At 40.9% G+C, this 22,765-nt stretch overlaps 1 protein-coding gene across 3 annotated transcripts; it reads left to right on the top strand.

Moving 5' to 3' along the window:
* Positions 1–11,841: 11,841 nt before the first annotated feature.
* Positions 11,842–22,224, top strand: HEY2 (hes related family bHLH transcription factor with YRPW motif 2). Of its 3 annotated transcripts, none has more exons than XM_068551016.1 (5): positions 11,842–11,994; positions 13,911–13,989; positions 14,128–14,211; positions 16,541–16,622; positions 20,920–22,224. In XM_068551016.1, exons 1-5 carry the CDS (start codon positions 11,912–11,914, stop codon positions 21,603–21,605), a joined length of 1,014 nt encoding a protein of 337 aa, XP_068407117.1. In that variant the 5' UTR covers positions 11,842–11,911; the 3' UTR covers positions 21,606–22,224. The 3 variants fall into 3 exon arrangements, with proteins under 3 accessions (XP_068407117.1, XP_068407119.1, XP_068407118.1); XM_068551018.1 differs by lacking the exon at positions 11,842–11,994 and adding an exon at positions 12,502–12,588; XM_068551017.1 differs by lacking the exon at positions 11,842–11,994 and adding an exon at positions 12,921–12,965.
* The last annotated feature ends 541 nt before the right edge of the window (positions 22,225–22,765 follow it).

Below are 22,765 nucleotides of genomic sequence, written 5' to 3'. Positions count from 1 at the left end.
TACTAAGTGAAATAAGCCAGGCATAAAAGGACAAATATTGTATGATTCCACTTATATAAAATATCTAGAATAGGCAAATTTACTGAGAGAGAAAGTAGATTAGAGGTTACCAGGGGCTGGGGGAGGAGGGTTATAGGAAGTTATTGCTTAATGGGCACAAAGTTTCTGTTCGAGGTGATAAAAATTTTAGAAAAAGAGTGGCGATGGTTGCACAATACTGTGTATATAACTAATGCCACTGAATTGTACACTTAAAAATTGTTCAAATGGAAGATTTCATGTTATACATGTTATGCCACAATAAAAGAAATAGTAAAAAAATAAGAAGGGACAAGTCAAGAAAAAAATTAAAGAACAAAGCAAGAGGAATGAAATTAGTCCTTGCCTTGTTATTTATTAAAATGCATTATTTTAAAATTATGATCATTAAAACAGTGAGATCCTGGCACAGAAACAAAGAAACAAATAAATGGTATCAAGTAGAAAGTCTATAAGCTGATCTGATTATACACATGTATTTCGTATGAAATAAAGGAGGAATTTAAGTCAGTGAGAGGAAAGTAATGTATGAGCATCAACTAATGAGCCACTTGAGGAGGAACTGCCTCCTGAGGGCAGGAATTCTGCCTGCCTTACACAGCAATTATTCCCCAAGCAAAGTCATACCTGGTACATTGTAGGCATGCAGTTAAGGTTTGTTGAATGAATTAAAATTCATCCCTATATAATAAAATATACCAAAATAAATTCTAGATTGAATAAAATTTTTTTAACTGGGAAAAAACATCAAATACTGATAAACATGAAAAAGTAAAAACCTCTGTACATATACATCAAAAGGTGCATAAATAAGATTTAAAAGAAAATGAGAAGCTGAAAATATTATATATGTATATTTGTAATATATGAGACCAACATTGTGCCTTTATTTATAATTAGCACTTTTAACTCAGTAATAAAAGGACAACTACCTCAAGAGAATAATAAAGTGTATCAACAGTCATAAAAAACTACAAATAACCAATAAGACTATGAAAAACATCTTACATCATTAATGATCAAAAAAACTAAAATTAAAATGATAGATACTATTTCACCCATCAGGTTGGCAACTATCAAACTATCTAGTGTTAGCAATGATTCAAGAAATGAGTTTTCTCACACATTGCTGGAAGGGATATAAATTGGTCGAACTGTTATGAAAGATAATTTGGCAGGAAATACCAAAACTGTTTAAAATGTGAATACCGTTTGGTCACCTGATTCTATTTCTAATAATTTAGATAAAAAATAATTTAAAACACATACACATTTTTAACCTACAAGGTTGTTTATTTCAGCATTGTTCATAATAGAAAAAAGGTTATAAACATTTAAATGTCCAGCGATAAGGAATCGTTAAGTGAATTTATGGTACATCCATACCAAAGAATACTACACTATCAGGAAAAAAAAATGTTACAGACTATTTAACGAAATGAGGGAAATGTTCACTTTATATATATTTAGGTTTAAAAGCAGGTTATTAAATATTATTAGGCAAAATGATCCCATGTTTTGTGAAAAGGAAAAAATACAAAAACTGAAAGAATAATTATCAAAGTACTAATGGTGATTGTCTGTGATTGCCAGGTTAAATGGCAATTTAAATGTTATTATTACTAACACAACCTACTAATTGTTCTTCAATGAACATGTATTGCTACTATAATATAAAAGCAATAAAAGATGGCTTTAATTTTCATAAAGAAATAAAATAGCAAGGAAGTTTGTCCTCTGTTCTCAGGACCCATGATTAATCAGCTATAATATCTGTCTCTTTCCCTGTGTCAAGCACATTTCTAAGAGCACTTGACACTATTTTATTTGATCTTTACCCTTTTATTAGGTATCATTAACCCCATGAATGAGGTCCTGGGTTTAGAAAAAGGAGTGTGTTCAAGGCCATGAAACTAGTGGCAGAGCTAGGAAAGCCCCCCTGGTGTCTGATGCTAAAGCTTATGTTCTTAACCACAAACTTTCCTGGCTCTGTTATGGAGTAGTTAGGCTTTTTGAGGGTAGACAAAAAACTAACCACCAGGTATCACAGTTTCTATGAGAAAATGTTTTGGCATTCCAAACAACACACTTAGAAATGGTCATTGGGAAACAAATTTTTCTTAAAGTGTGTCACTTCTACCAATTTGCACAGTCTGTGTCTGTGTCACATAAATCCTTCTCAGAGGCAAAGTCCAGTACTGGGTAAGAGCACTAGCCCAGAATTAGATTCCCTGGGTCAAACCTGACTCTACCTATCCCTTAAGACCCATAAAACTTGTGCAGTTATTTAACATCACTGGGTCTGATTCCTCATCAGTAAGATAAAGATAATGAAACATCCAGTTATAAGATAAATAAGTACTAGGGATGTAATGTACAACATGATAAGTATAATTAACACTACTGTACATTATACATGAAAGTTGTTGAGAGTTGTTCCTAACAGTTTTCATCACAAGGAAAAAATTTTTTTTCTGATTTCTTTAATTTTGTATCTATATGAGATAATGGATGTTCACTAAACTTACTGTGGCAATAATTTCATGATGCATATAAGTTGAATCATTATGCTGTACACCTTAAACTTATACAGCGCTGTATGTCAATTATATCTCAATAAAACTGGAAGAAAAAACTAAAAATAAATAAATCTAAATTCACATACATGCATGCATACATACATACATGCAATGATTGTCCTACCTCAAGGGGTTCTGGTGAGGATTAAATAAACTAATCCACATAGCGCTTTGATAGCTTAGTGTCTGACACATAGCAAACACTTGATAAATGGCAGTTACTCAAACCATTAATGTATTCTCTGGATAGTAAACTCTCCAAGGGCAAAAATCACATGTTACATTGCTTTTGAATTTCTTAATGAGCACACTAGATGTTTGTTCAGTGGATTGAAGCTGAATGTGAAGTATAATCTGAAGGGAAGTCTCTGCACTGCAAGCTCTCCGCTCTGATTCAACTTCATCGAGAGCCCGATCTTGCTAACCTTTGTTCACTAATAGGAGCCTTGTTTTATTCTCACCTGCAATGCAGTGACTAAAAGAAAATCACAATTTTAAGGCTGTCTTGCATTTCGTTATTAAACATTATTGCCGTTTACTGATTGCATATCCAATATTTAAATGCAGGTTGCTTTCATTTCAACAAGGCCTTTCAGGGAAGGATGTAATTTTACTAGTCTAAAAATCGTTAAATAACACCTGAATTGTAACATCCTTGAATGTTTATTTATGGCACCCTGTAGAAAAGTAACTGTAACTTATTTCTCTCTTTCAGCAAGAAAGTAGCAAGAAGGAATCAGGGCTCAATCTTCCACTGGAAGTATTCAATCTGGATAAATCTGAGATGGCTAGCAGTGTTCATGTGCCATGTGTTACTTTGAAGTCAATGAAGCTGAAAACCTCACTTTAGAAAGTTCTCTTAATCCTTGAGAGTATAACAGTGTGCTGATTTTAATTATGACATGACAGGTTGTAAAACAAATCTATAAATATTGATGTGCAAGTCCTGGCATAATTCTGTGAATACTCCACAAAACAGGTAGTGAACATGTTCTTTCATCTAAATTGGGTCATATTAAATAAACCCAAGGAACCCAATTAAAAGCAGTGAGTTTCCCCAGGACTCAGTTAACAGTCTTACCTGACAATGCTCTTCTGGTGGCTAAATGACTTGCACTGAGCAACAAAGATGAAGAATTCCATTTATAAAGACAAATTGTCCTGGAATTTTTCTTCTATTATAATGTTTTCAATTCAAATTAGTGACAACTAAAACAAGGAAGAAACTTGACTGGATCAATCTAATGAATTATAGCTCTAAACAAGTCACTTTTCTTAAAAACCTCCAGTGACTCTCAAATGACTTCAAGACATGCAGGTTGGCATGCAAGCTCCACCAGGACTTGGCTACAGCTTAATTCATTTCCCAAGACAACTAACTCTTTCCCTTCCACCCACCTTTCCTCCATATCCTTCACTCCAGCAGAGGATCATCCATCTTCCCCTAAGAACCGCCTGCACTCTTCAGGTGTCTTTGCAAATGCTGGTCCTTCTCCAGCAGAGTGTATTTGTGAGTGTAGTTATTCTGGACATCCTTCAAGGCTCTGCTCACTTTTTCCCTTAATCCTATGATTGCACCAAAGGAGAGGTAAGGGGTTAGAAACCTCCCCTTCTCATAATGCTTAAGAGCAATACAAAGACATCTCAATAAACATAATATCTAAATAAGAATAGTGTGATTGTCGTATAAACAGAAATTGAAGACAAAAGTCTTTGGGCCACTCCCACCCTTCCAACAGGGTTGCTACCTCTGATCTTATACAAAAATTTTGGCACTGCCTCTGATTCGATCTCCCTTTAAAAATGAATCTTCTCTCTCTTTGTGCCCATAGCGTGCAGTTTTCCTTTTACTTTGGCCTTGACTACATCCCATCTCGGTAACAGTTGTTTGCGTTTAGACTGCCGTGTTATTTCCCCTGCTATTTCCTGAGAGCAGGAATTGAGGCTTACTCACCAGGTATCACTCACACTGCTTAACAGAGAGAGAGCATTACTCGAAGTAGGTGTTCAATACTTAGTGGCCTGGAAATGAGAACAGACAAATTGAGAGGCACAGTCTGAAAAATCAAGCCATGGTTAATGAGTTAGCCTTATTAATTTCAAGTACACACACTAATAGTTCTGTCAGTGATTTCTGTCTATAATCTCTTTGGCTTTATTTTCAGATCATTTCCTCCCTCAGTTCTGTTTATTTAGTCCCCACTCTGATGTTCCTAATGTATTAGTTCCCAAACTACATTTTTGAATGAGAACAAAGAGTTTCGTTGTTAAAATTAAAGTATGGACATCCTTTTCCCAATTCGCACACACACAAAAAAATAAATTTACGGTTAGTATGTTTTCATTTTAAATTTTGTTCAAACCTTTGTTATTTCAACTAGAAGCTATGCACGCAAGTATATAGTTAGTTAATTTATCAATATTCCATGCGTTCATGTACAGAGAACACGATTTTTCAGTTGTTCACCTGAACACCAGAGAGAATCACTCTCCCAACCCTTTAACATAGCAAAAGCTTTAACATAACATTGCACCAAGAGGTTCAACTATTAGTCTGCTTTTCTAAGGATCCACATTTTTTAAATTGCATAAGGAAACTAATTTTAAATGTAGATGATAGAATAGATAAAAGATAACATATTTCAGTATCTAAAATAATATAAACGGGAATACAGTGAATGTAATTTTTAAAAGTGGAGAAAATACACACAAAAATATACAATTTGTAAATTTCATGTTACAAATGGTGGTTTAATTACAAAATGCAGCATTTTCCTCTGTGATGTGAGCTACTGGTCAGTGCCAGATATTACGATAGCCTTTTATAAACTAACGATCAAGTCATGTCAATTAAAAAACCTTTAATTATTTTGTGCCTTTTATATCTGTCTAGATACAGATACTTTTATCTATCCACTTGTATACAGGGAGACAGATACATATACACCCACATACACCGTTTTATTGTTTTTTTGTTTTCTATCCATAACTTGGCCTTCTATTTTCAGACTCTGTTAATGCTTCTGTTGAGACTGTTTTTCTAGCAAAATCCTGATAGCCAGCCTTGACAAGTACTGCAGTGCTGTGAGTTTAGATTCATGATTCAATAATGCCCTAGGAGTCTCAGATTAAAAGTGCTATGGAAACGTACTTTCCATGTACCTTTCTTACATATTCAAGGCAGAGTGCACAGCTTCTCCATGCTGCAGCTGAGCATGGTTGCTCTCTACTAAGCACCATGACATTTTGTTTCCAAACAGACTGCACTGCCCTGATGAATACTGCAGTTCGTCACAGAACTGTTTTCTTTATTCATTCCCTAGAAATGGAATGAGCTATTACTTAAGACCAAAATCTATCTCTAAAAAATTTTAGTCATATGTTCCCAATACATTATGACGTTATTAAATTATTTTGAAGTCTAAAGCCAGAAAGAAAAAAAAAAACAACTTCTGTGCTGTCCCTTCAAACAATGGATGCCAAACTTGCTATTTTTCTGTTTCTTGTAACATACTACTACTTCAATAGGCTTACAAAACATGAAGGTCCAAAAATAGCCTTCAATTTTTCTACAATAAATCTAAAATTAGCAACTTCTTATTTCCAATCTATGAGGGGGCTTTTTTCCCCATAAAGTCTCTATCAATTTAAAAATAAGCAGGTAAGGGCATAAATGTGCACACATCTAATAAAAGTATCCTAATAAAAGCGTGAAGAAAAATATACATGGTCATTTGCATTATACTGGGAAATTCTTTTAGTCTTAAACTTTTCTATAGCACTTGATATTTCAGAAACCTGTAGAGTCTCTTTCACTTTCATCAAGTAATACCAACCAACCAGATCCATTAATCTTTGATTTAACTTTTTCTAAAACTGAAAGAAATTTTCCTATGGAGAATCCACATTTTTGTAACTCTGTGAGGCACTGGTCCTATTAATGCCAGTTTATTAATCGTGAGAGCATAGAAAATGACTTATTCAGCTATTAGGAGATAAACTATTGTCTTCATTTATACATAATACGAATGTTCATGCAATAATTAATGTAGATACTTGGGGAAGAATTTTAGACAAAGAAAATAATTGTTTTAAACAAAATAAAAATTTTAAATCTGTGAAAAAGGCAATCACGTAGCTTGTTTAGAATTCAGCAGCTGGATAAACTTTTTCTTTTTTGACAAATAATGTGCTTCCTCTTTTCCGATTACAAGAACTAGAAAACTCACTCTGTTTCTTCTGACTTGGCTGCCAGGAAGCTCAGGAGTGACCTCAGGGCCCATTCACCGCAAATGGTTTCCTGCTCATGTTTAAGTATATTCTTTTCAATTTTTTTCATGATTTTTTTTTACTTCACGGTTGTTTATTTCCATTTTATTATTCTGATGTATCTAAATTCTGTATATATGGAAAGAAGCAAGGAGTTCATTAATTTTGACAAGAAATTCATTCACAAACCATTTATTGTGTATCCATTATGTGTCAGGCACTATTCTATTCTAGAGGATGGGGATGAAATTAGTTAAAAGATGATTTCCATGAGAGGAGCGAATATTTCTTATTGTATTCCTAAGAGAGAGGGGGAAAAAAATCTCTCAATCAAACCAACTTCAAGAAAATGAAAATTTAAAAGAATTTCCTTAATAGAAAAGCCTGCCAACATCAATTTAACACTCACAAAGAGGAAGTTAATATAGTGAGTTTAGTTATCTTTTGACTGTTGCTTACAGGGGTATGGAAAACTAGTTACTTAATTATACAACCCTCTTCTCCAGTGTCCTGCAATAAAACCAGCCTTCCTCCTTGGGCATGTGCTAGGTACTAATAACATCACTCATGAAATAAAAGCTTTTAAATAAATTGCCCCTTAATAACAGAGATCAATTTAAACATTCTAATCTCCAAGAAAGGGGCCTTTGGGTCTTAGACTTCCTACCTTGAAGCTTCTGATGTAAAAAATAAGTAGCACCTATTGGGGCAAGCCAAGAAAAAACGATGCACTTTTTGTGGGTAACCAGGCAAGGATAATTGTTAACTGGTAAAGCAGTTCCCTTTTATAGATGACTTCAAGGTTGGTGGGCCTAAATTTGCCCTTGCTTTCAGCTTTGTTTTGCTTTACTAGCTTGCAGATATGTGTCACACAGTGACCCTAGGTTGGCCTGCCTGCTGCCAGACTGATGTTGAGAAAGGTATTGAAATTTACAAGGATCTTGCCTTTGGCCTCCACTCTCAGGGCGCAGCATTCTCACACACTTTAAAGTGTTGCCAGCTCACAATAGCCTTGTAGTCAGGGAAGCCAGCCCAGCAAGGCTGCCCACAGATGCACGTGCATGTCACCTGCCCCAGCAATTGCAAATAGACTAGCACATCTTGGGGCGACCTGCTTGTCTTCCATTTGCGAGAGAAAGCTGTGTAAATATATTTCAGAAAGGGCAAAATATTGGACTTCTCAATATGAACTATATGCACTTAGTCTTCTCAGACTAACATAAAGGTCTTTAAATAACAGAGCTGCCTGTATTTCACTGTGAAGCTAAGTTAAAACATTTTTTTAAAGTGGTGTCATGTCTTAGTGACTTTCTAACGAACCCAAACACTGGAGTGGCTGACACTTTTTAAAGTAACTGTAAGCAGTACCTCAAAGGATTCAGAGAAGTAACAAGTAACAAAGTGTGACCACTGATCTTGAAAAATCAGAGTGCTCTAATGAGGAAAAAAGCAGACCTAGAATTAAAAAAAAAAAAAAAATCCTACTTTCCTTCCAAAAATGCTGCAAGGAGAATTTTAGAATGCTGCAAAGTAATCACTTCATTAATTTATGCAACACAACTCAAATTTTGTGGGACAAGCTATAACAGGGTCAAAATGGCCAGATGTATAAAATACAGGTGCAAAAACTGTAACTTTATATTAAATGAGTGAGGGAAGAGTTGGGGAGGCGGATCAGGACCACTGAGCTTGATGTTTCCAGATCTCAGCATTCGACATCTCACTCACGTCAGTAAGTGAGTTAAATCACAGAAGGACAAAACAGGGAGGAAAGGACCAATTTCGGGAAGACAGCTGAGTCTTCCCTCCTCCATTTCGTTTAGATCTGTCTTTCTGGGCTTTCTTTCCTAATGGCATTTCGTTTGTAGGGAAGTTCTTCGTATCTTTCGGTCTAATTATCTCATTGTACAAATCTTTGAAAAGGAACGAACTGTGGTTTGCTCTGCGCGCGGACATCTTTTCTTCTGCCCGAGTTCTTCCTAAGCCTTCAACCAACTTTCACTGAAAAGGATGTCGCTGAGGGGCGATGAAGCTTGAAATCCCGCGGTTTTCTCATTCTCTTTTCTTTCTCTCTGCAGACGCCACCCCTACACCTCGCTCCCGCACTCCAGAGAATCCACCACCGTTTTTAATGATGCTGGGGCGTTTTAAAGAGTGTCCTCCGTTTCTGCCTCTGACCCGAGAAGCACTTTCAGTGTTAGACAAGGCGCCTGACCAGGGCATAGGCAAATGGGATATTCGAGGGGAATAAAAGACCTAATTGAAAAATCTCGTGCTGCCTAATTGCGATCAAGTATCTTGCAGCTAAGTTAGCATGTTATTAATTTGGTCGTGTTCAAAACGCCGAGGTCTTTTGCCTTATGCGTTCTTGTTTATTTAACAGACGTATAGAGCGCTTACCACGTACCAGGCACTGTTCTAAACGTTTTAAAAATATGACCCTCTTTGCTTAAGAAGTATTTTTAAGCGACAGTAAATCTGCGTGTGCATTTCGAACGTCCCTGCCATATTTTTCTTTATAGCATGGTACAGTGGTTAAGTCTTCAAAGACAAATATGGAAAAACTTTAACCAGCTGCAACTTTATTTCAAGCAAGTCATTTCCCTCTTCGCAATTTTTCGCAATTATTATAATTAAATACAGTAAGATAGTGAGAAAGAACTCTTAAATTTTTTTTTCAGTCGTGATCTCAGGTTTTGCCCCCGGCGTTTCGAAGCGCCCGCTAATTTGATCGCGTGGCCAAGGTTAATTGCATCTGTAGACATTCGCTTTCAGAAAAATGCGCACCCTTCGCTGAAAGTCGTGAAGGCTGAGTTCGCCCCAGGCCGGAGGCGGCGTGTCCCCGCGTGGCCTGCGCGGACTGGCCGCGGGCGCATCCGCCGGGGAGGTGGGACGGGCGACCCGCGCAGATCTGGCTCTTCCCTAGCCGGGCTGTGAGGACCGAGAGCCGAGTGACGTCGGGGGAGGTCAGAGCCGAAGGGAGGCGAGCCCGCTCGGCTCCCCGCAGCGCGCTCAGGCAGCCGGCGCTGCAGCGAAGCAAAGGCCCGGAGACCCGCGCGGAGGGGAGGCCCACAGCCGAGCTGGGGGGTCACCGCCCCTCGCGGCCTCGAGCTGACCGGGTGCATCCCCTCCAGGCCCCGCCCGGCCCCCGACGACTGTGTGTTTTGCCCGGTGTTAAGATTCAGAAGTCAGGACGGAACGTTTCGGGTTTCTGTTCACACGGTTATTGCAGGCGCCGCGGTGGGGACCGCACAAAAGAGACGAGGGCGTGTGGGGAAGGGGTTTTGTGGTTTAACGAGGGCTTAACCCGCGGACTGCAGGTCCTTCCCGCTCTCCCCCTGCCCTGCCCAGACCCGGGCCCGGTCTTTTCAAGTCTCATCCCTTCCTCTTCTCCTCCCCGCCCCGCGCCGGTCTTGTGTGAGGAGAGAATGGAGTGTCAGAGGGGGACGCGCTAAGCAGATCCCCAGAAAAATAAGACTCCGTCGTGGCGTAGGGCTGTGGCGACTGATTGACGCCTCTCTCTCAGAGGCTTTTCTGCCCTAAGCACCGAGCTGTCCCGGCGCAACGAGTGGAGTCTCGAGTTCGACCCCGACCAACCCGGCGCCCGCCTCCCGGTACCGCGGCGCCCCGGCGGGCCCACCGCCTCCCGCTGCCCTCGCATAGACACAACTGCGTAGCCAGTTCAAAAAAATACCTCAGAGCATGGAGGGAAAGAGCAGCTTGAAAACATGTTTTACAAGCACATCTAGAGTTTTATACAACCCACGCTGTCCAATGCACTAAAAACTGAACACGCATTCGTCTTTTAGAAAACAAATTAAATTCCCAAGCGCAATTTTTTTTTTTTCACGTCCGGGATTCTACTTAACTCTACCTCTGCGACTACCCAAACCAGGGAGTGTGGAGAATTGCAATTATGTGGATACTCCAAGCCCGAAAAACTCGAACTTGAAAAACTACTAAAATTGTGTCCTGAAATACCCTCATCATTGCTCTAGTCCTTCCTGCCACCAGAGTAGACACAACTCCAGCCCACGGTCTACTCAGCGGGATCTATTATCCACAGCCTCAGTGGCCAAATGCAAAGAACTGATTAGGTGCAAATCGAAAATCGTTTGGTGGCCGGTCTCTCAGACCCTCCGACCGCCAGCTGTTAAGTACCTGGTCGGGGAAACTTGCGTCCTTATCTGTTCACAGCCCAGAGGCCGCGGAAGTAGCCTTGGGAGTTGCCAAAGAGAAAAGCAACTTTGATTTAGGGTTTTCGAAAACTCCAGAGGGCAAATGTGACCGCCAGGGTCAGTCAGTCAGCAGTTTTGGTCCAGACAAGGGACAGCCGAGTGGGGCGGTTCGGTTAAGCCACGGCGCCTTCCGACGTCACACACGCTCGCTCACACTCAGCCACGCGCTTGGGGTTATTCTTTAAACACAGGGCTGAAACTTCACCGGCAGACAGCGGGGTGCGGAGGAGCGCCAAAACCCGAGGTCCAGAGCCCGCCCCTCGCCAGCCCGCCCCCGCCCCCGCCGCACCCGCGCCGGCGCCGGCGCCTGTGCCCACGTCCGCGCGCTTCCATATCTAGAGGTAGCGACTTCGCGCTCCCGCTCGCCGCCGCCTCTCCCCACCCGCGCTCAGCTCCCGGGCCCCAGATGCGCGGCCGCGTTCCCACGCCTCAGCCGGAGCTCCGCGGCGGGGTTTGGCGAGCGCGGCCCCACCCCTCCGCTCCGGCCAATCCCGGGACACGCTGACTCCCGAGGAGGCGGTGCCCGGCGGAGCTGCGGGGGCCTGCGCGCTGGAGGTGGGTGAGGGGGCCCCGCCCGCGCGGGGAGGCGTGGCCGGCGCCGGCTCTTGCGGCCGAGCTGGGCTGCAGCGTGGGAAAGAGCCGCGAAGAGCCGACCGCGCCGCCGCCCGAGCCGCGCCTGCCCGGGCCCAGGGAGGGCGGGAGGGAGGAGGCAAGCAGGGAGGGCGCTGCGTCCGGCTCGGTGTCCGAGGCTCCGGCCCGGCTGCACCCCGTGCGGTGTTCGCCGTGATGAAGCGCCCTTGCGAGGAGACGACCTCTGAGAGCGACATGGACGAGACCATCGACGTGGGGAGCGAGAACAATTACTCGGGGTGAGCGCGGGCTCGGCGGGAGCTGTCCGGAGCCCGAGGCATCGGGGAGCTTTGTGTACGAGCGGCTCCTTGGAAATCCCGAGGTTCCTCTCCGCCGCGTTCTAACCGAGCGGGGAAAGTTTCGCCCGAAAAACTTTCAGGGGTGGGCGCTCACGGAGCGCGTGTTCGGGTGGGGCGAGGCATGTGGGTTTGCACTCTAGGGGTGGGGCGGCTGAAAGTGTGCAGAGGTTGGCGAAGGAGGGTCCCCGGCTGTCAGCGTTGGGCGTGCGGACTGGCACGCCCGGGCGACGGGCGACGCCCCCGCCACCGAAACTGCATTTGGGAGCACTTTCAAAATGGGCCAGGCGAAGAGAGAAAAAAATGATTTTTTTTATTTTTAAAGAGACTAAAAGATGACTTGCTTTTTGGAGCCATTAAAGCAATTAGCGATGTCAAGGCTAAGTAGGCTGAGATTTCCAGGTTGATCGTATGTGACTTTGCTGACGGGAGTGTGAGTGACAGATGAAGGATCGTTTCAGGCATCATTTCTTTGCTTGTTCCTGAGTCTGGAGAAGATTGAGATCGTGATCACGGAAGCCAGACCTCCACTTTCCGGTGACAGAGGGAGGTTATGGAGGCGTTTTAGTGCCAAGGCGGGTCAAATGATAATTGCTTCTAATTGGCATCCCAGAAGCACCTTAACTATTTATCTGCAGCTGTCACTCAAAGAGTAAAATTCTACGTTTGGAAAACTGGTTTTCTTTCAATATTATTATTCTAATATGTACAAACCTTAGCCTGGAATCAGCAAAAGCAAAGATATTTAGTTGAAACGTTGTTTGCTAAGTATCTTCTAATTATTAAAGTGTTGTGTCATCTTAAAAAATGAGATCCGAAAAACAAAAGATGTCATGTGAAAGGTGAAACCAGTTGAGAAGGGGGTGGGAATGAGGGGAACAGTTAATTCAGAAATAAGATCCAGAAGTGAGAAGGTGAGGTAATAAGAACCTGGTGTGTGCAATATTTCTATAATGAAAGAGAACAAATAACAGGAACCTGGAGAATTTGAGAACATGAGGAAGCAGAGTATCCATGAATTATGAAGAGAAACAGATACAAACTAGAAAGGATCATAAAAATTATGTGACAATAAAGTGATTTGATTGAACTTTTGATATAAAATATTTTTTCATTAGCAAACTCAAGATGGATTACAACTCTGAGAGTTTTAAGCTTAGATTGAAGGCTGAGAGATACTCACCTAGAGTTTTATTTTCAAAGTAAAACATTTACCTAGTAGTTGATCTAATTTTAATTTTTCTATTAGTGGCATATTTAATTTGGGGTCATTCTTTTGGAAGATTAATATAGAAAACATTGAATTTGTCATTTTTTTCTTGTATGACTACTTGGAGTTTTGAAATAGTAAGGTAACTTCTGTTTATTTTAAAGATTGCATCTAGGGACAACAGTTTGACATGTGGTGGCTGTATATCTGTTTGATAGTAATTATTTTAAAATAGCTTTGCTTTGTTCAGTGGGTCTTACCAGAGGGAGGAGGAGGGATGCTATTAGAGATTAATTGACTTTTAAGAAACATTTATGAGTGGAACTAGGAAGTACTAATATCTAACTTCTCACCCTGACTGCCCATAATTATTTCATTGGGAGGCTCAGTAAAAGTTTAGGGATGTTTTTGCCAGTGGATTTGACATCTGGATTACTCATTAAAATTAAAAGGAAAAAAGGCATGATTCCTATCTGAAAAGAGATATAAGGGCTGAAAGCAAAGTCTGTAAAGAGCAAGAATTAAGAATAAAATAATGCTGATCTGAACTGTGCTGTCACTCTGAATATTTAATGGGTGCCATCAAGCACCCAGAAGAAAACAATTGTTATGTTAATGCAGCACCTGACAAACTCTTCTTATTTCGTAGACAAAGTACTAGCTCTGTGATTAGATCGAATTCTCCAACAACGACATCTCAGATTATGGCAAGAAAGAAAAGGAGAGGGGTATGTGATTTTTTTTTTTTTGTCTTTTTATTTCATGTAATCCAGCCTAATGTGTAGCAGTTGTATTTTTCCATTACGAGTAATTTTATCATTTGTGTATTCATGAACTTTTGTTGTTGTTTTGCTTTTTGGGGATAGATAATAGAGAAAAGGCGTCGAGATCGGATAAATAACAGTTTATCTGAGCTGAGACGACTGGTGCCAACCGCTTTTGAAAAACAAGTAAGCTGCCCCCCCATCCTGACCACCCCACCAGTGAGCTCAAAAAAGTTGATTCTCTCATCTGGCAACGTGGGTTCTTCTTAAAGCTCATTAAAATAATGGTGTATGTGCCGTGATCTGGCACAGAGCAGCTATTTCAATAAAATGCTTTGTTGTGGCAAAACTATTAAAAACATAATCCATCATGAAGTTGAAAAACATTTCCATTCTCTAGCTTATTTTCCCCTTAAGGGTAACATGTTCATGCTCTCTCTGTTCCTTCTGTGAATACCAGTAGTGGTTTTGTTTAAAACTGAGCTGTATGTAGTATTCTTCTTCTTCAGAAAAGATATCTATTTGAAATTTCATTTTTGTCTCAAACTATTCTTTAAAAAGTAAGCTTTTTATTTTAAAAAATAATCAAAGCCGAGGAAGTAACACCTCTAGCTCTATTTCCTAAACAATAATACTAACAAAATTTATTTACAAAACCACTTGGTTTCATTTTTAATCCCTGGCTTAATAGAATGAGGTTTGTTTTGTGGCATCTTTGTGGAAGTTTGGTAATAATCAAACTAGCCATAAATTCCCCTTTTCAGAATTAAAGTATTCCTTTACAAAAAAAAGAAGAAGGAAGGAAAAAAAAAAGATTTGCACACTTAGTAAAGTAGGAAGCCAAATGTTTAAATCTTCCTTTTCATTTTGGAAGAGTTGTGTTTTTCCTCCTGCCGCCGTGGCTGATAGATTTCAAAGAGCATCATTCAAAGAGTATGGCATCATACCCTTGTTGAAAATAACTTTCAATTAAATTCAAATAGGGTATAAGACAGCTGTTGTTTGTTTATTCCATTTTGTTGTTTACTTCATGAACCACAAACATTATAAAGCAAGCCCTACAAAACCCTTGGAAATTATCCAGAAACTGCAGTTTTGTTATTAGTCAGTTTCACTGAAACTACTGTACATATTCATGGAAAAACTGAACATTGACAGAAGTACAAGTTGTCAAATGCTATTGACTATACATTTTTAAGAGAAAAAAGGCACCGCTCTATATGCTGAAACTGTCTTTAATGAGCTAAATGTAATGGGCAAATTGTAGTTTTGATTATTAGCATTTCCCATGACAATACGTTGAAAATGAAAATATCAGTAATCAGTGACGTTTTTACTTTCAGTGCTGAAATGTCTACAGTTATGAGAAACAGTTTGGTGATTTTTTTGGCGGGGGGTTGGGGGGGTGGAGTTCGTTAGATTTTTTTTCTTAAATGTCGACTTAAACCTTAAAAGCAAACCTCAGTAGTTTGGCAGTTAGTTACCATAAACACAGGCTTTCCCATTTGCTGAGCTTGGCGACCAACCCTAGAGAGCTGGCCCTGTCACAATGTAATTAGAAGAGTGTTCTTTCAAGCAGTTTAAATCACTCTGGCACTCTCACCATGCACGGGGTGCTGACAATTTTCACAAAACAAGTAAAGCATAGGAACCTGAAATAAACTGCAGTTTCCTTTTCAAGAAAACATACTGATTTAATTATTTAGCTCTTCCAAGAAATTAGAAGCCACCCACAGCCCTCTGAGACAGTTTGAAGTGGCACATTTGTATTTCAGTTGGTTTCCAGAGGTTGCCTTGTTTTAAAATGGGGGAGGGGCATAAAAATATAATGACAATTTTATTAAGAACTATTTTAAAGGGTTCAAATATCCTTAAGCATTTTTGATGCTTATTAGATTAAAGTTAGATTATGCTTCCTTGTTTATGATCTTGGAATTTACAGTGACACCTGCTGGTAATTATTGGGGGAAAAAAAAAAACCCTTGAAAGTCTTCCCATCGCACTTTTGGTTCTATACTTACAGTGGTGTAGTATGAATTACCTTAAAGACATAATAGAATTTTCTATTTTTTGAAAAATATGCTTTTTAACAATAATTTGCTGAGATCCTGTCTGCTTTTCCTCCAGAGTTGGATTCAACTGATCTAGACTTCAGCATTATATAAGACTATTGTATATCCCCTGATAAAATAAAGTATATTATTAACCAGTTTGATGCAGTTTGAGATTTTTGCAGTTGTAGTAGTTTGGGTAGAGTGATCTTAGTATAATTATTTTTGTGCGTTTAGAAATTATTTATTATGCCTTTTAGTCTTTAAAAGTTAAAATGGCAAATATCTGTCATTAGGTGTGATGCAATTAGTGTTTTCACGTAAAGTTCAGGAAGAATTCATATTTTTCTGTGAAAAAGTTAAACTTAGAATTTTCTAGTGAGAGGGAAAATTAAAAATTCAGGGTAAGTTGTTCCAAATTCATTTCCATAGGACTTATAAGATTTTATTATTTGTTTATTCAGGGATCTGCAAAGTTAGAAAAAGCTGAAATACTGCAAATGACAGTCGATCATTTAAAGATGCTCCAGGCAACTGGGGGTAAAGGTAAGTAGGTGACTTCATCCCCACCCCCCGCCCCTTCTACCTTTCTCTTTTCATTTTTTCTCCCTAAGATTGTAAGGAAGTCATAGTTGAACAGTTCTTTAACGAGCTGAGATAGGAGGTCCCAGATTAAAGCCGTGGAAATCAATGCTAATGGCAGGATTGAACTCGTGGGAAAGAACTTCTGGAACAAAAGAAGCACTTGACCCTGGGCTTGTGTTTGCTTTTATAATACTGTGGGAGTAAAGCTTCATTCACAGCAGCCTGGTCAGAGGTTTGTTTGGGACTTTCAGAAGTGCATGCTGGAATTTGTACAGAAAGACAAAACAAACACACAAACATCCAAACATAAACAGGAGGTTAGGGGCAATCTTTTTCTCTTCTTCTTTCCCTCTCCCCAGTTCCCCATTAAATCAGGGATAGGACTCACTATAATGCAGCTATTCCAAAGGAAGTGAATTTTCATTGTTGTTTTCAGAGTTTGGTTGATTTTGTATTTAGACCACACGGAGTATTTGAAGTGCAGGTAGTGAATCTCTGTCCTGGAAACCACTGATGGAGCAGTCATTCCTGTGAAGAGCAAACAGGAGCAGGTGCCCTGGGCCCAGTGCTGTGGAGAGATGTCTTCTGTACTGGATAGTGATTTAGGGAAGAATAGTCCAGAGGGTCAGGGACTGACCCTCACTTCATGCTATGAATGGACTTGAGATCCTAAACGATGTAGTATTCATTCAGATTTCATTATCCCACTTCTCACACATCACTCAGACTTGATTTTGCCCTTTTATATCTTTTTCACCCTTCAGGCAGGCCTTTGGTATTCATCTTAGCCAAGGGTGCTGTTCCATATATTTGATAACTGGGTAAGGAGAGGGTACCACAGGGGCTAAGTGCTGCAGCTACACCCTGAACGCTTATCTCTGCTCAGCATTAGCCTTTTATTACGTAGTATCAGAGTTTGCCCTAGATCAGGACAGGGGCAGGGCATTGGGGGGAAATAGCTGTTTATCAGTTGGTGCAGAAGTATTTCAGTGTTTAACTCCAGCTGAGGACCTGTGGAGCATCAGCCCTGACCTTCACCATCCTTTACCTGTGTCAGGTGGGGGGGGGGGTGATCATTGTAAAGGGATGCCCTCACACACGGTGTGACTTACCCTCTGCTGTACCTTCTCAAGGAGCCGTCCTGCCTGAACAACCATCCTGAATGGGTATGGAATTGTGATTTCTACTCTTTAAAATGTAACCCTCAGCATAGGCTGCAAATATTCTTACGTAATAGGGAAGAGAACTGGATGAAATTCTAGAAGCCTGTGATCCAGCCCAGCTTGGCCACTGACCCACCTTTAAGCCGAGACAGAGGTGCTGGGCTGCACAGGGAGACCTGTACTAGCACTGTGAGCCCTCAAGGCCCCCCGCCGCCCCAGGATTCTGCCTCTACACCTGCTCCCTCAGGATGTTAGGGGACTGATCGGGTTAGTGATCGTGCAGGGAAAGTTGTTTGATTGCTTTACTTCCCTTGGCATTGTTAGCCACAAGGCTAAGAATTTTTATCAGCGTTTCAAATATTTGGCATGAGCTATACTTCTAAAGAGTAATATTGTTCTTATGCCTTATTATAAACACTAAGTTCCATCTTGGTTGCTATTCTTGGCTACCTGAACAGTCCTAAAATTCATCCCAAAATAGTTTGTGAACAGACATTTCCGAGCAAGCTCCATACAAGTCGCCTGACTGCCAGCTCATTAGAGAGGTCACCTCGCAGGAGAACGTGTGGGCCTTGAAGAAGGGGGGCTGGCAGTGTGGGCTCGAATTATTAAAGACTCACAGCTGCTATGGGGGCCTCAAAATGTACTGGTGAAGGACAGACACTGCATTTGGCTTGCCTGGTTTCAAATCCTGGCTTGTTTTTCTTGTCTTTTTTTTTTTTTTTTTAATAATTATTTTATTTATTTATTTTTGGCTGTGTTGGGTCTTCGTTTGTATGCGAGGGCTTTCTCTAGTTGCGGCAAGCGGGGGCCACTCTTCATCGCTGCGTGCGGGCGGGCCTCTCACTATCACGGCCTCTCTTGTTGCGGAGCACAGGCTCCAGACGTGCAGGCTCAGTAGTTGTGGCTCACGGGCCTAGTTGCTCCGCGGCATGTGGGATCTTCCCAGACCAGGGCTCGAACCCGTGTCCCCTGCATTAGCAGGCATATTCTCAACCACTGCGCCACCAGAGAAGCCCCTCTTTTTTTTTTTTTTGGTCTGTGACCCTAGATAAAGGACTGACCTTTTCTGAGCCCCAGTTTCTTCATTTGTAAAATGAGGACAATGATGGTGTTCACTTCGCAAGGTTGTCGTGAGCTTATTCACTTAAAGCCCAGAGAGCAGTGATGGAAGTGGTGTGGACCCCTGTGCTATGATTATTGGCCCAAGGTGCGGTCGCAGGAAACAGTTGCTCATTGTCATTTCCCTCTGCATTCAGCAACAGTATAGGAATTACATAATTTATATTCCTTAAGATGCAACAGAGAACTCACCCATATACAACCACATACAGCTGGCAAATCACAAATTTCAATTACTTCATGCCGACTCATGAAGATTCTTGGAAGTTCCTGGGGTACAATTCTGTTGGTCCATTCTTTAGTCCGTCTTGGTATTGCAGGAGTTTCTAGAGAGGATTTAGTAGAGTAACCTAAATTTCTAGATCCCTCTGGGTTTCTGGACTCCTGTCTACTCTGATGATTATCTCCCTTCTCTCATGAAGTCAGCAGTCTGCAAAGCCTTGCAGAGAACCCTGAGGACTCTTATGGGAAGTCTTTCTTTGGAGGCGTCTTCTTCAGGAAGAACTTTCCCTCCTAATGCCAGGGGCTTTATTGCTAACCATGCTGAAGTCCTGGGATGATGACTCTTTTTGTTGCTGATCTTCCACATTTCATGATATTCTCTTATGTCAGCTTTGTGCTGTTGTTGTTACTGTCTTAATGGTGTATATTTTTTCCTCAGATTTCTTTTCGGGACTTCCAAATTTCTGTTGAAATTCTAGCTCTTGGACTTTGAATATTGTGACTACTATTTTCCAAAGTGCTAGTCTAATTGTTAATACATGATAAACAAAACAGGTAATACTTTGATCTACAAAATCATAAAAAAGGGAATGTAGTAAATGCCTTAGATGAAAATAACCTTGTTTGAATGTGATATTTCTCGTTTACGTATATACACATACCCGAAGTGAGTAGACTAAATTTTAATTTGAAAATTGTTTAAAAAAAAAGTTGCAAATGAGAAAAAAAAGTCTAAAAAGGATACGTTTATACACATTGGAGATCACTTATTCAAAGTGGTGACATTTCCCCAAATGTCTGATTATTATCAGTACCCTAAATTGGCACTGATACTAATCAGATGTTACTATTTTCTATTCTAATGTGTTATCTTTGGATAAAAAGGGATTCTCATAAATGTGACCAGCTCTAGCCATTTTAATGGTAGTAACCTTAGGTGTAAGGGTATGTGCATGCACACTGACACAATTAATATACATTTCTTTCTTGGAAGGATGCCAGAAAAAAGTAAGCTAACCAATGAAAGAAATATATATTTGGACTTCAGGAAAACTAGGAGTTATAGTAATGTTATACTACCTGATAGAAAAATAAGATCTTCAAATTAGTAACCAAATTTTTAAAAATCATTTTGCTTCTTTAACTTTTTTCCATACAAAGTAATGGTGTTTTCATTTTGTTGATGAAAAACACTATGAGTCAAGAAGCATTTATGAATTTATTAAGCAGTTCTGGCACATTTCTAAAAAAAAGTCCTCAAACTGCTCATACGCATTTCACATCTCGGTTATAAATGCCAAGAGAGTGAGGATGTTTCAGATAAACCCTTTAATCTCCAATTCACGTGACAGAGACAGAGAGACTGGTACTCTGTTATACCGTGGAAACGTTTACTAGAAAATTTCACTATCCCACAATACAAAAGAAGAGACACGATTTTCTTTTTTCTGGAAATGTTTGAAACACAGATGTTCTTAATTCTTTTCCCCACTGTGCTATTTGGTTGCAGGAACAACTGCAGTACATAGCATTGCCAGAGTTGTCACACATGTGAATTGCAAAGTGCACTTTCTTAACTTCTGCAAAAATTACAACCATAAATAGCTGGCAACGTTCTCAGAAAGGATCGTCGTTCTACTTAAATCTCTGAAGGTCAGGGTGGAACGTAGGTTGTGGCTACTCTTCATAATTGTATCGTTCTTTCTCTCACTGTCTCTCCTGGCCCCCACTTTGCTCAAACCTCCTTTCAGGCTACTTTGACGCCCACGCTCTTGCCATGGACTTCATGAGCATTGGATTCCGAGAGTGCTTAACCGAAGTGGCAAGGTACCTGAGCTCTGTGGAAGGCCTGGACTCCTCCGATCCACTGCGGGTGCGCCTGGTCTCTCATCTCAGCACGTGTGCCTCACAGCGAGAGGCGGCGGCAATGACCTCGTCTCTGGCCCACCACCATCACCCCCTGCATCCGCACCACTGGGCGGCGGCCTTCCACCACCTTCCAGCAGCCCTGCTCCAACCCAGCGGACTCCACGCCTCGGAGCCCACGCCTTGCCGCCTCTCCACCACTTCAGAAGTGCCTCCCGCCCACGGCTCCACCCTCCTCACGGCCACGTTTGCCCACGCAGACTCTGCCCTTCGGATGCCGTCAACAGGCAGTGTCGCCCCCTGTGTGCCGCCTCTCTCCACTTCTCTCTTGTCCCTCTCAGCCACTGTCCACGCGGCCGCTGCAGCAGCCACGGCAGCTGCGCACAGCTTCCCTCTGTCCTTCGCTGGGGCGTTCCCCATGCTCCCCCCAAACGCAGCTGCAGCAGTGGCAGCTGCCACAGCCATCAGCCCTCCCTTGTCGGTATCAGCCACGTCCAGCCCTCAGCAGACAAGCAGTGGAACAAACAGTAAACCTTACCGACCCTGGGGGACAGAAGTGGGAGCTTTTTAAGTTTTCATTGAACTTCTTGCAGTAGTAACTGAATGTCCTTCATTTCAGAGTCAGCTTAAAACCTCTGCACCCTGAAAGTAGCCATACAGATGTCTGCGGATCCACAAAGGAACAATAAAGCTATTTGAGACACAAACCTCAGAAGTGGAAATGTGGTATTATCTTTTTTCTCTGTTTTGGTTTAAGGCAATTTGGTAACTGACATCAGCAACTTTTGAAAATGTCACACTTGTTTTCATTTAGAAGTCTCCTGGAAAATAATATATGGACTGAACCATCCAGCAGTGCATCACGATGTCTGAATTGGGGAAGAAAAATGCCCTGACTGAATTTTCTTGAAACTAAATGGAAAAAAAAATATTCGTGTTTCATAAGTGCCTGAGCTAGTAAAGTTTTCTTTTGAACATACAACGTTGCACAAGTAAAGAAGAGCATAGAGGTTAGGTTAAGAAAGGATAAGGGACAGAAGTCTTGCATTAGGCTGCAGACATTTTAGTACAAATACCAGAAAAGAGCACTCTGTTGAAATCAACAGGTTTTTATTGGCCAAAAGGATTGCTGAAAGTAATTTTCAAGTTGAGAAACCTAGTTTTATCTTAGTTTGCTTTTTTTGTACAAATTGCCAAGTTGTGACATTTAACAATGTATTAGTATAAGCAATTATTACGTCAGTGCTCAGATTAACAAGCATTTCTGCCCTGCCTGCAAACCCCCAGGCACTTTTTTTTTTATGGCTCAAAATATGGTGCTTCTTTATATAAAACATGCATTTATAGAGTGCACCTAGAAGCAGTTGCCTACTGTGTGCCCACCAGAGGCTATCTGACTCATGCCAACTTGAAAACTCTCCAGTTTGTAAAAGTTTAATTTATTCAGTTTCATTTGGACTATTTTTACATATTTATCCTCTTCATTTCATCCCGATAACATGTAAAATCTAGTCTTGTCACCTTTTGGGGAGAAGTTGCATTTCTGGAAGTGATGAGGCAGGGAGAGAACAATGGGAAGAGAAAAGCCACGATTTTTGTATGTCCTTTGTCAAGCTTGTGATTGTATTTGATCCCAAATCAAGATGAATGTATGCAATGGGATGTACATAAATTATTTTTGTCCATGCCTAGACTAGTGCTACATAATGGTGTTTTGGTTTTGTTGTTTTT

This window comes from Eschrichtius robustus, chromosome 9 (assembly GCF_028021215.1).
Source record: "Eschrichtius robustus isolate mEscRob2 chromosome 9, mEscRob2.pri, whole genome shotgun sequence".
Taxonomy (NCBI): domain Eukaryota; kingdom Metazoa; phylum Chordata; class Mammalia; order Artiodactyla; family Eschrichtiidae; genus Eschrichtius; species Eschrichtius robustus.
This window is presented reverse-complemented; position numbering and strand designations above follow the sequence as displayed.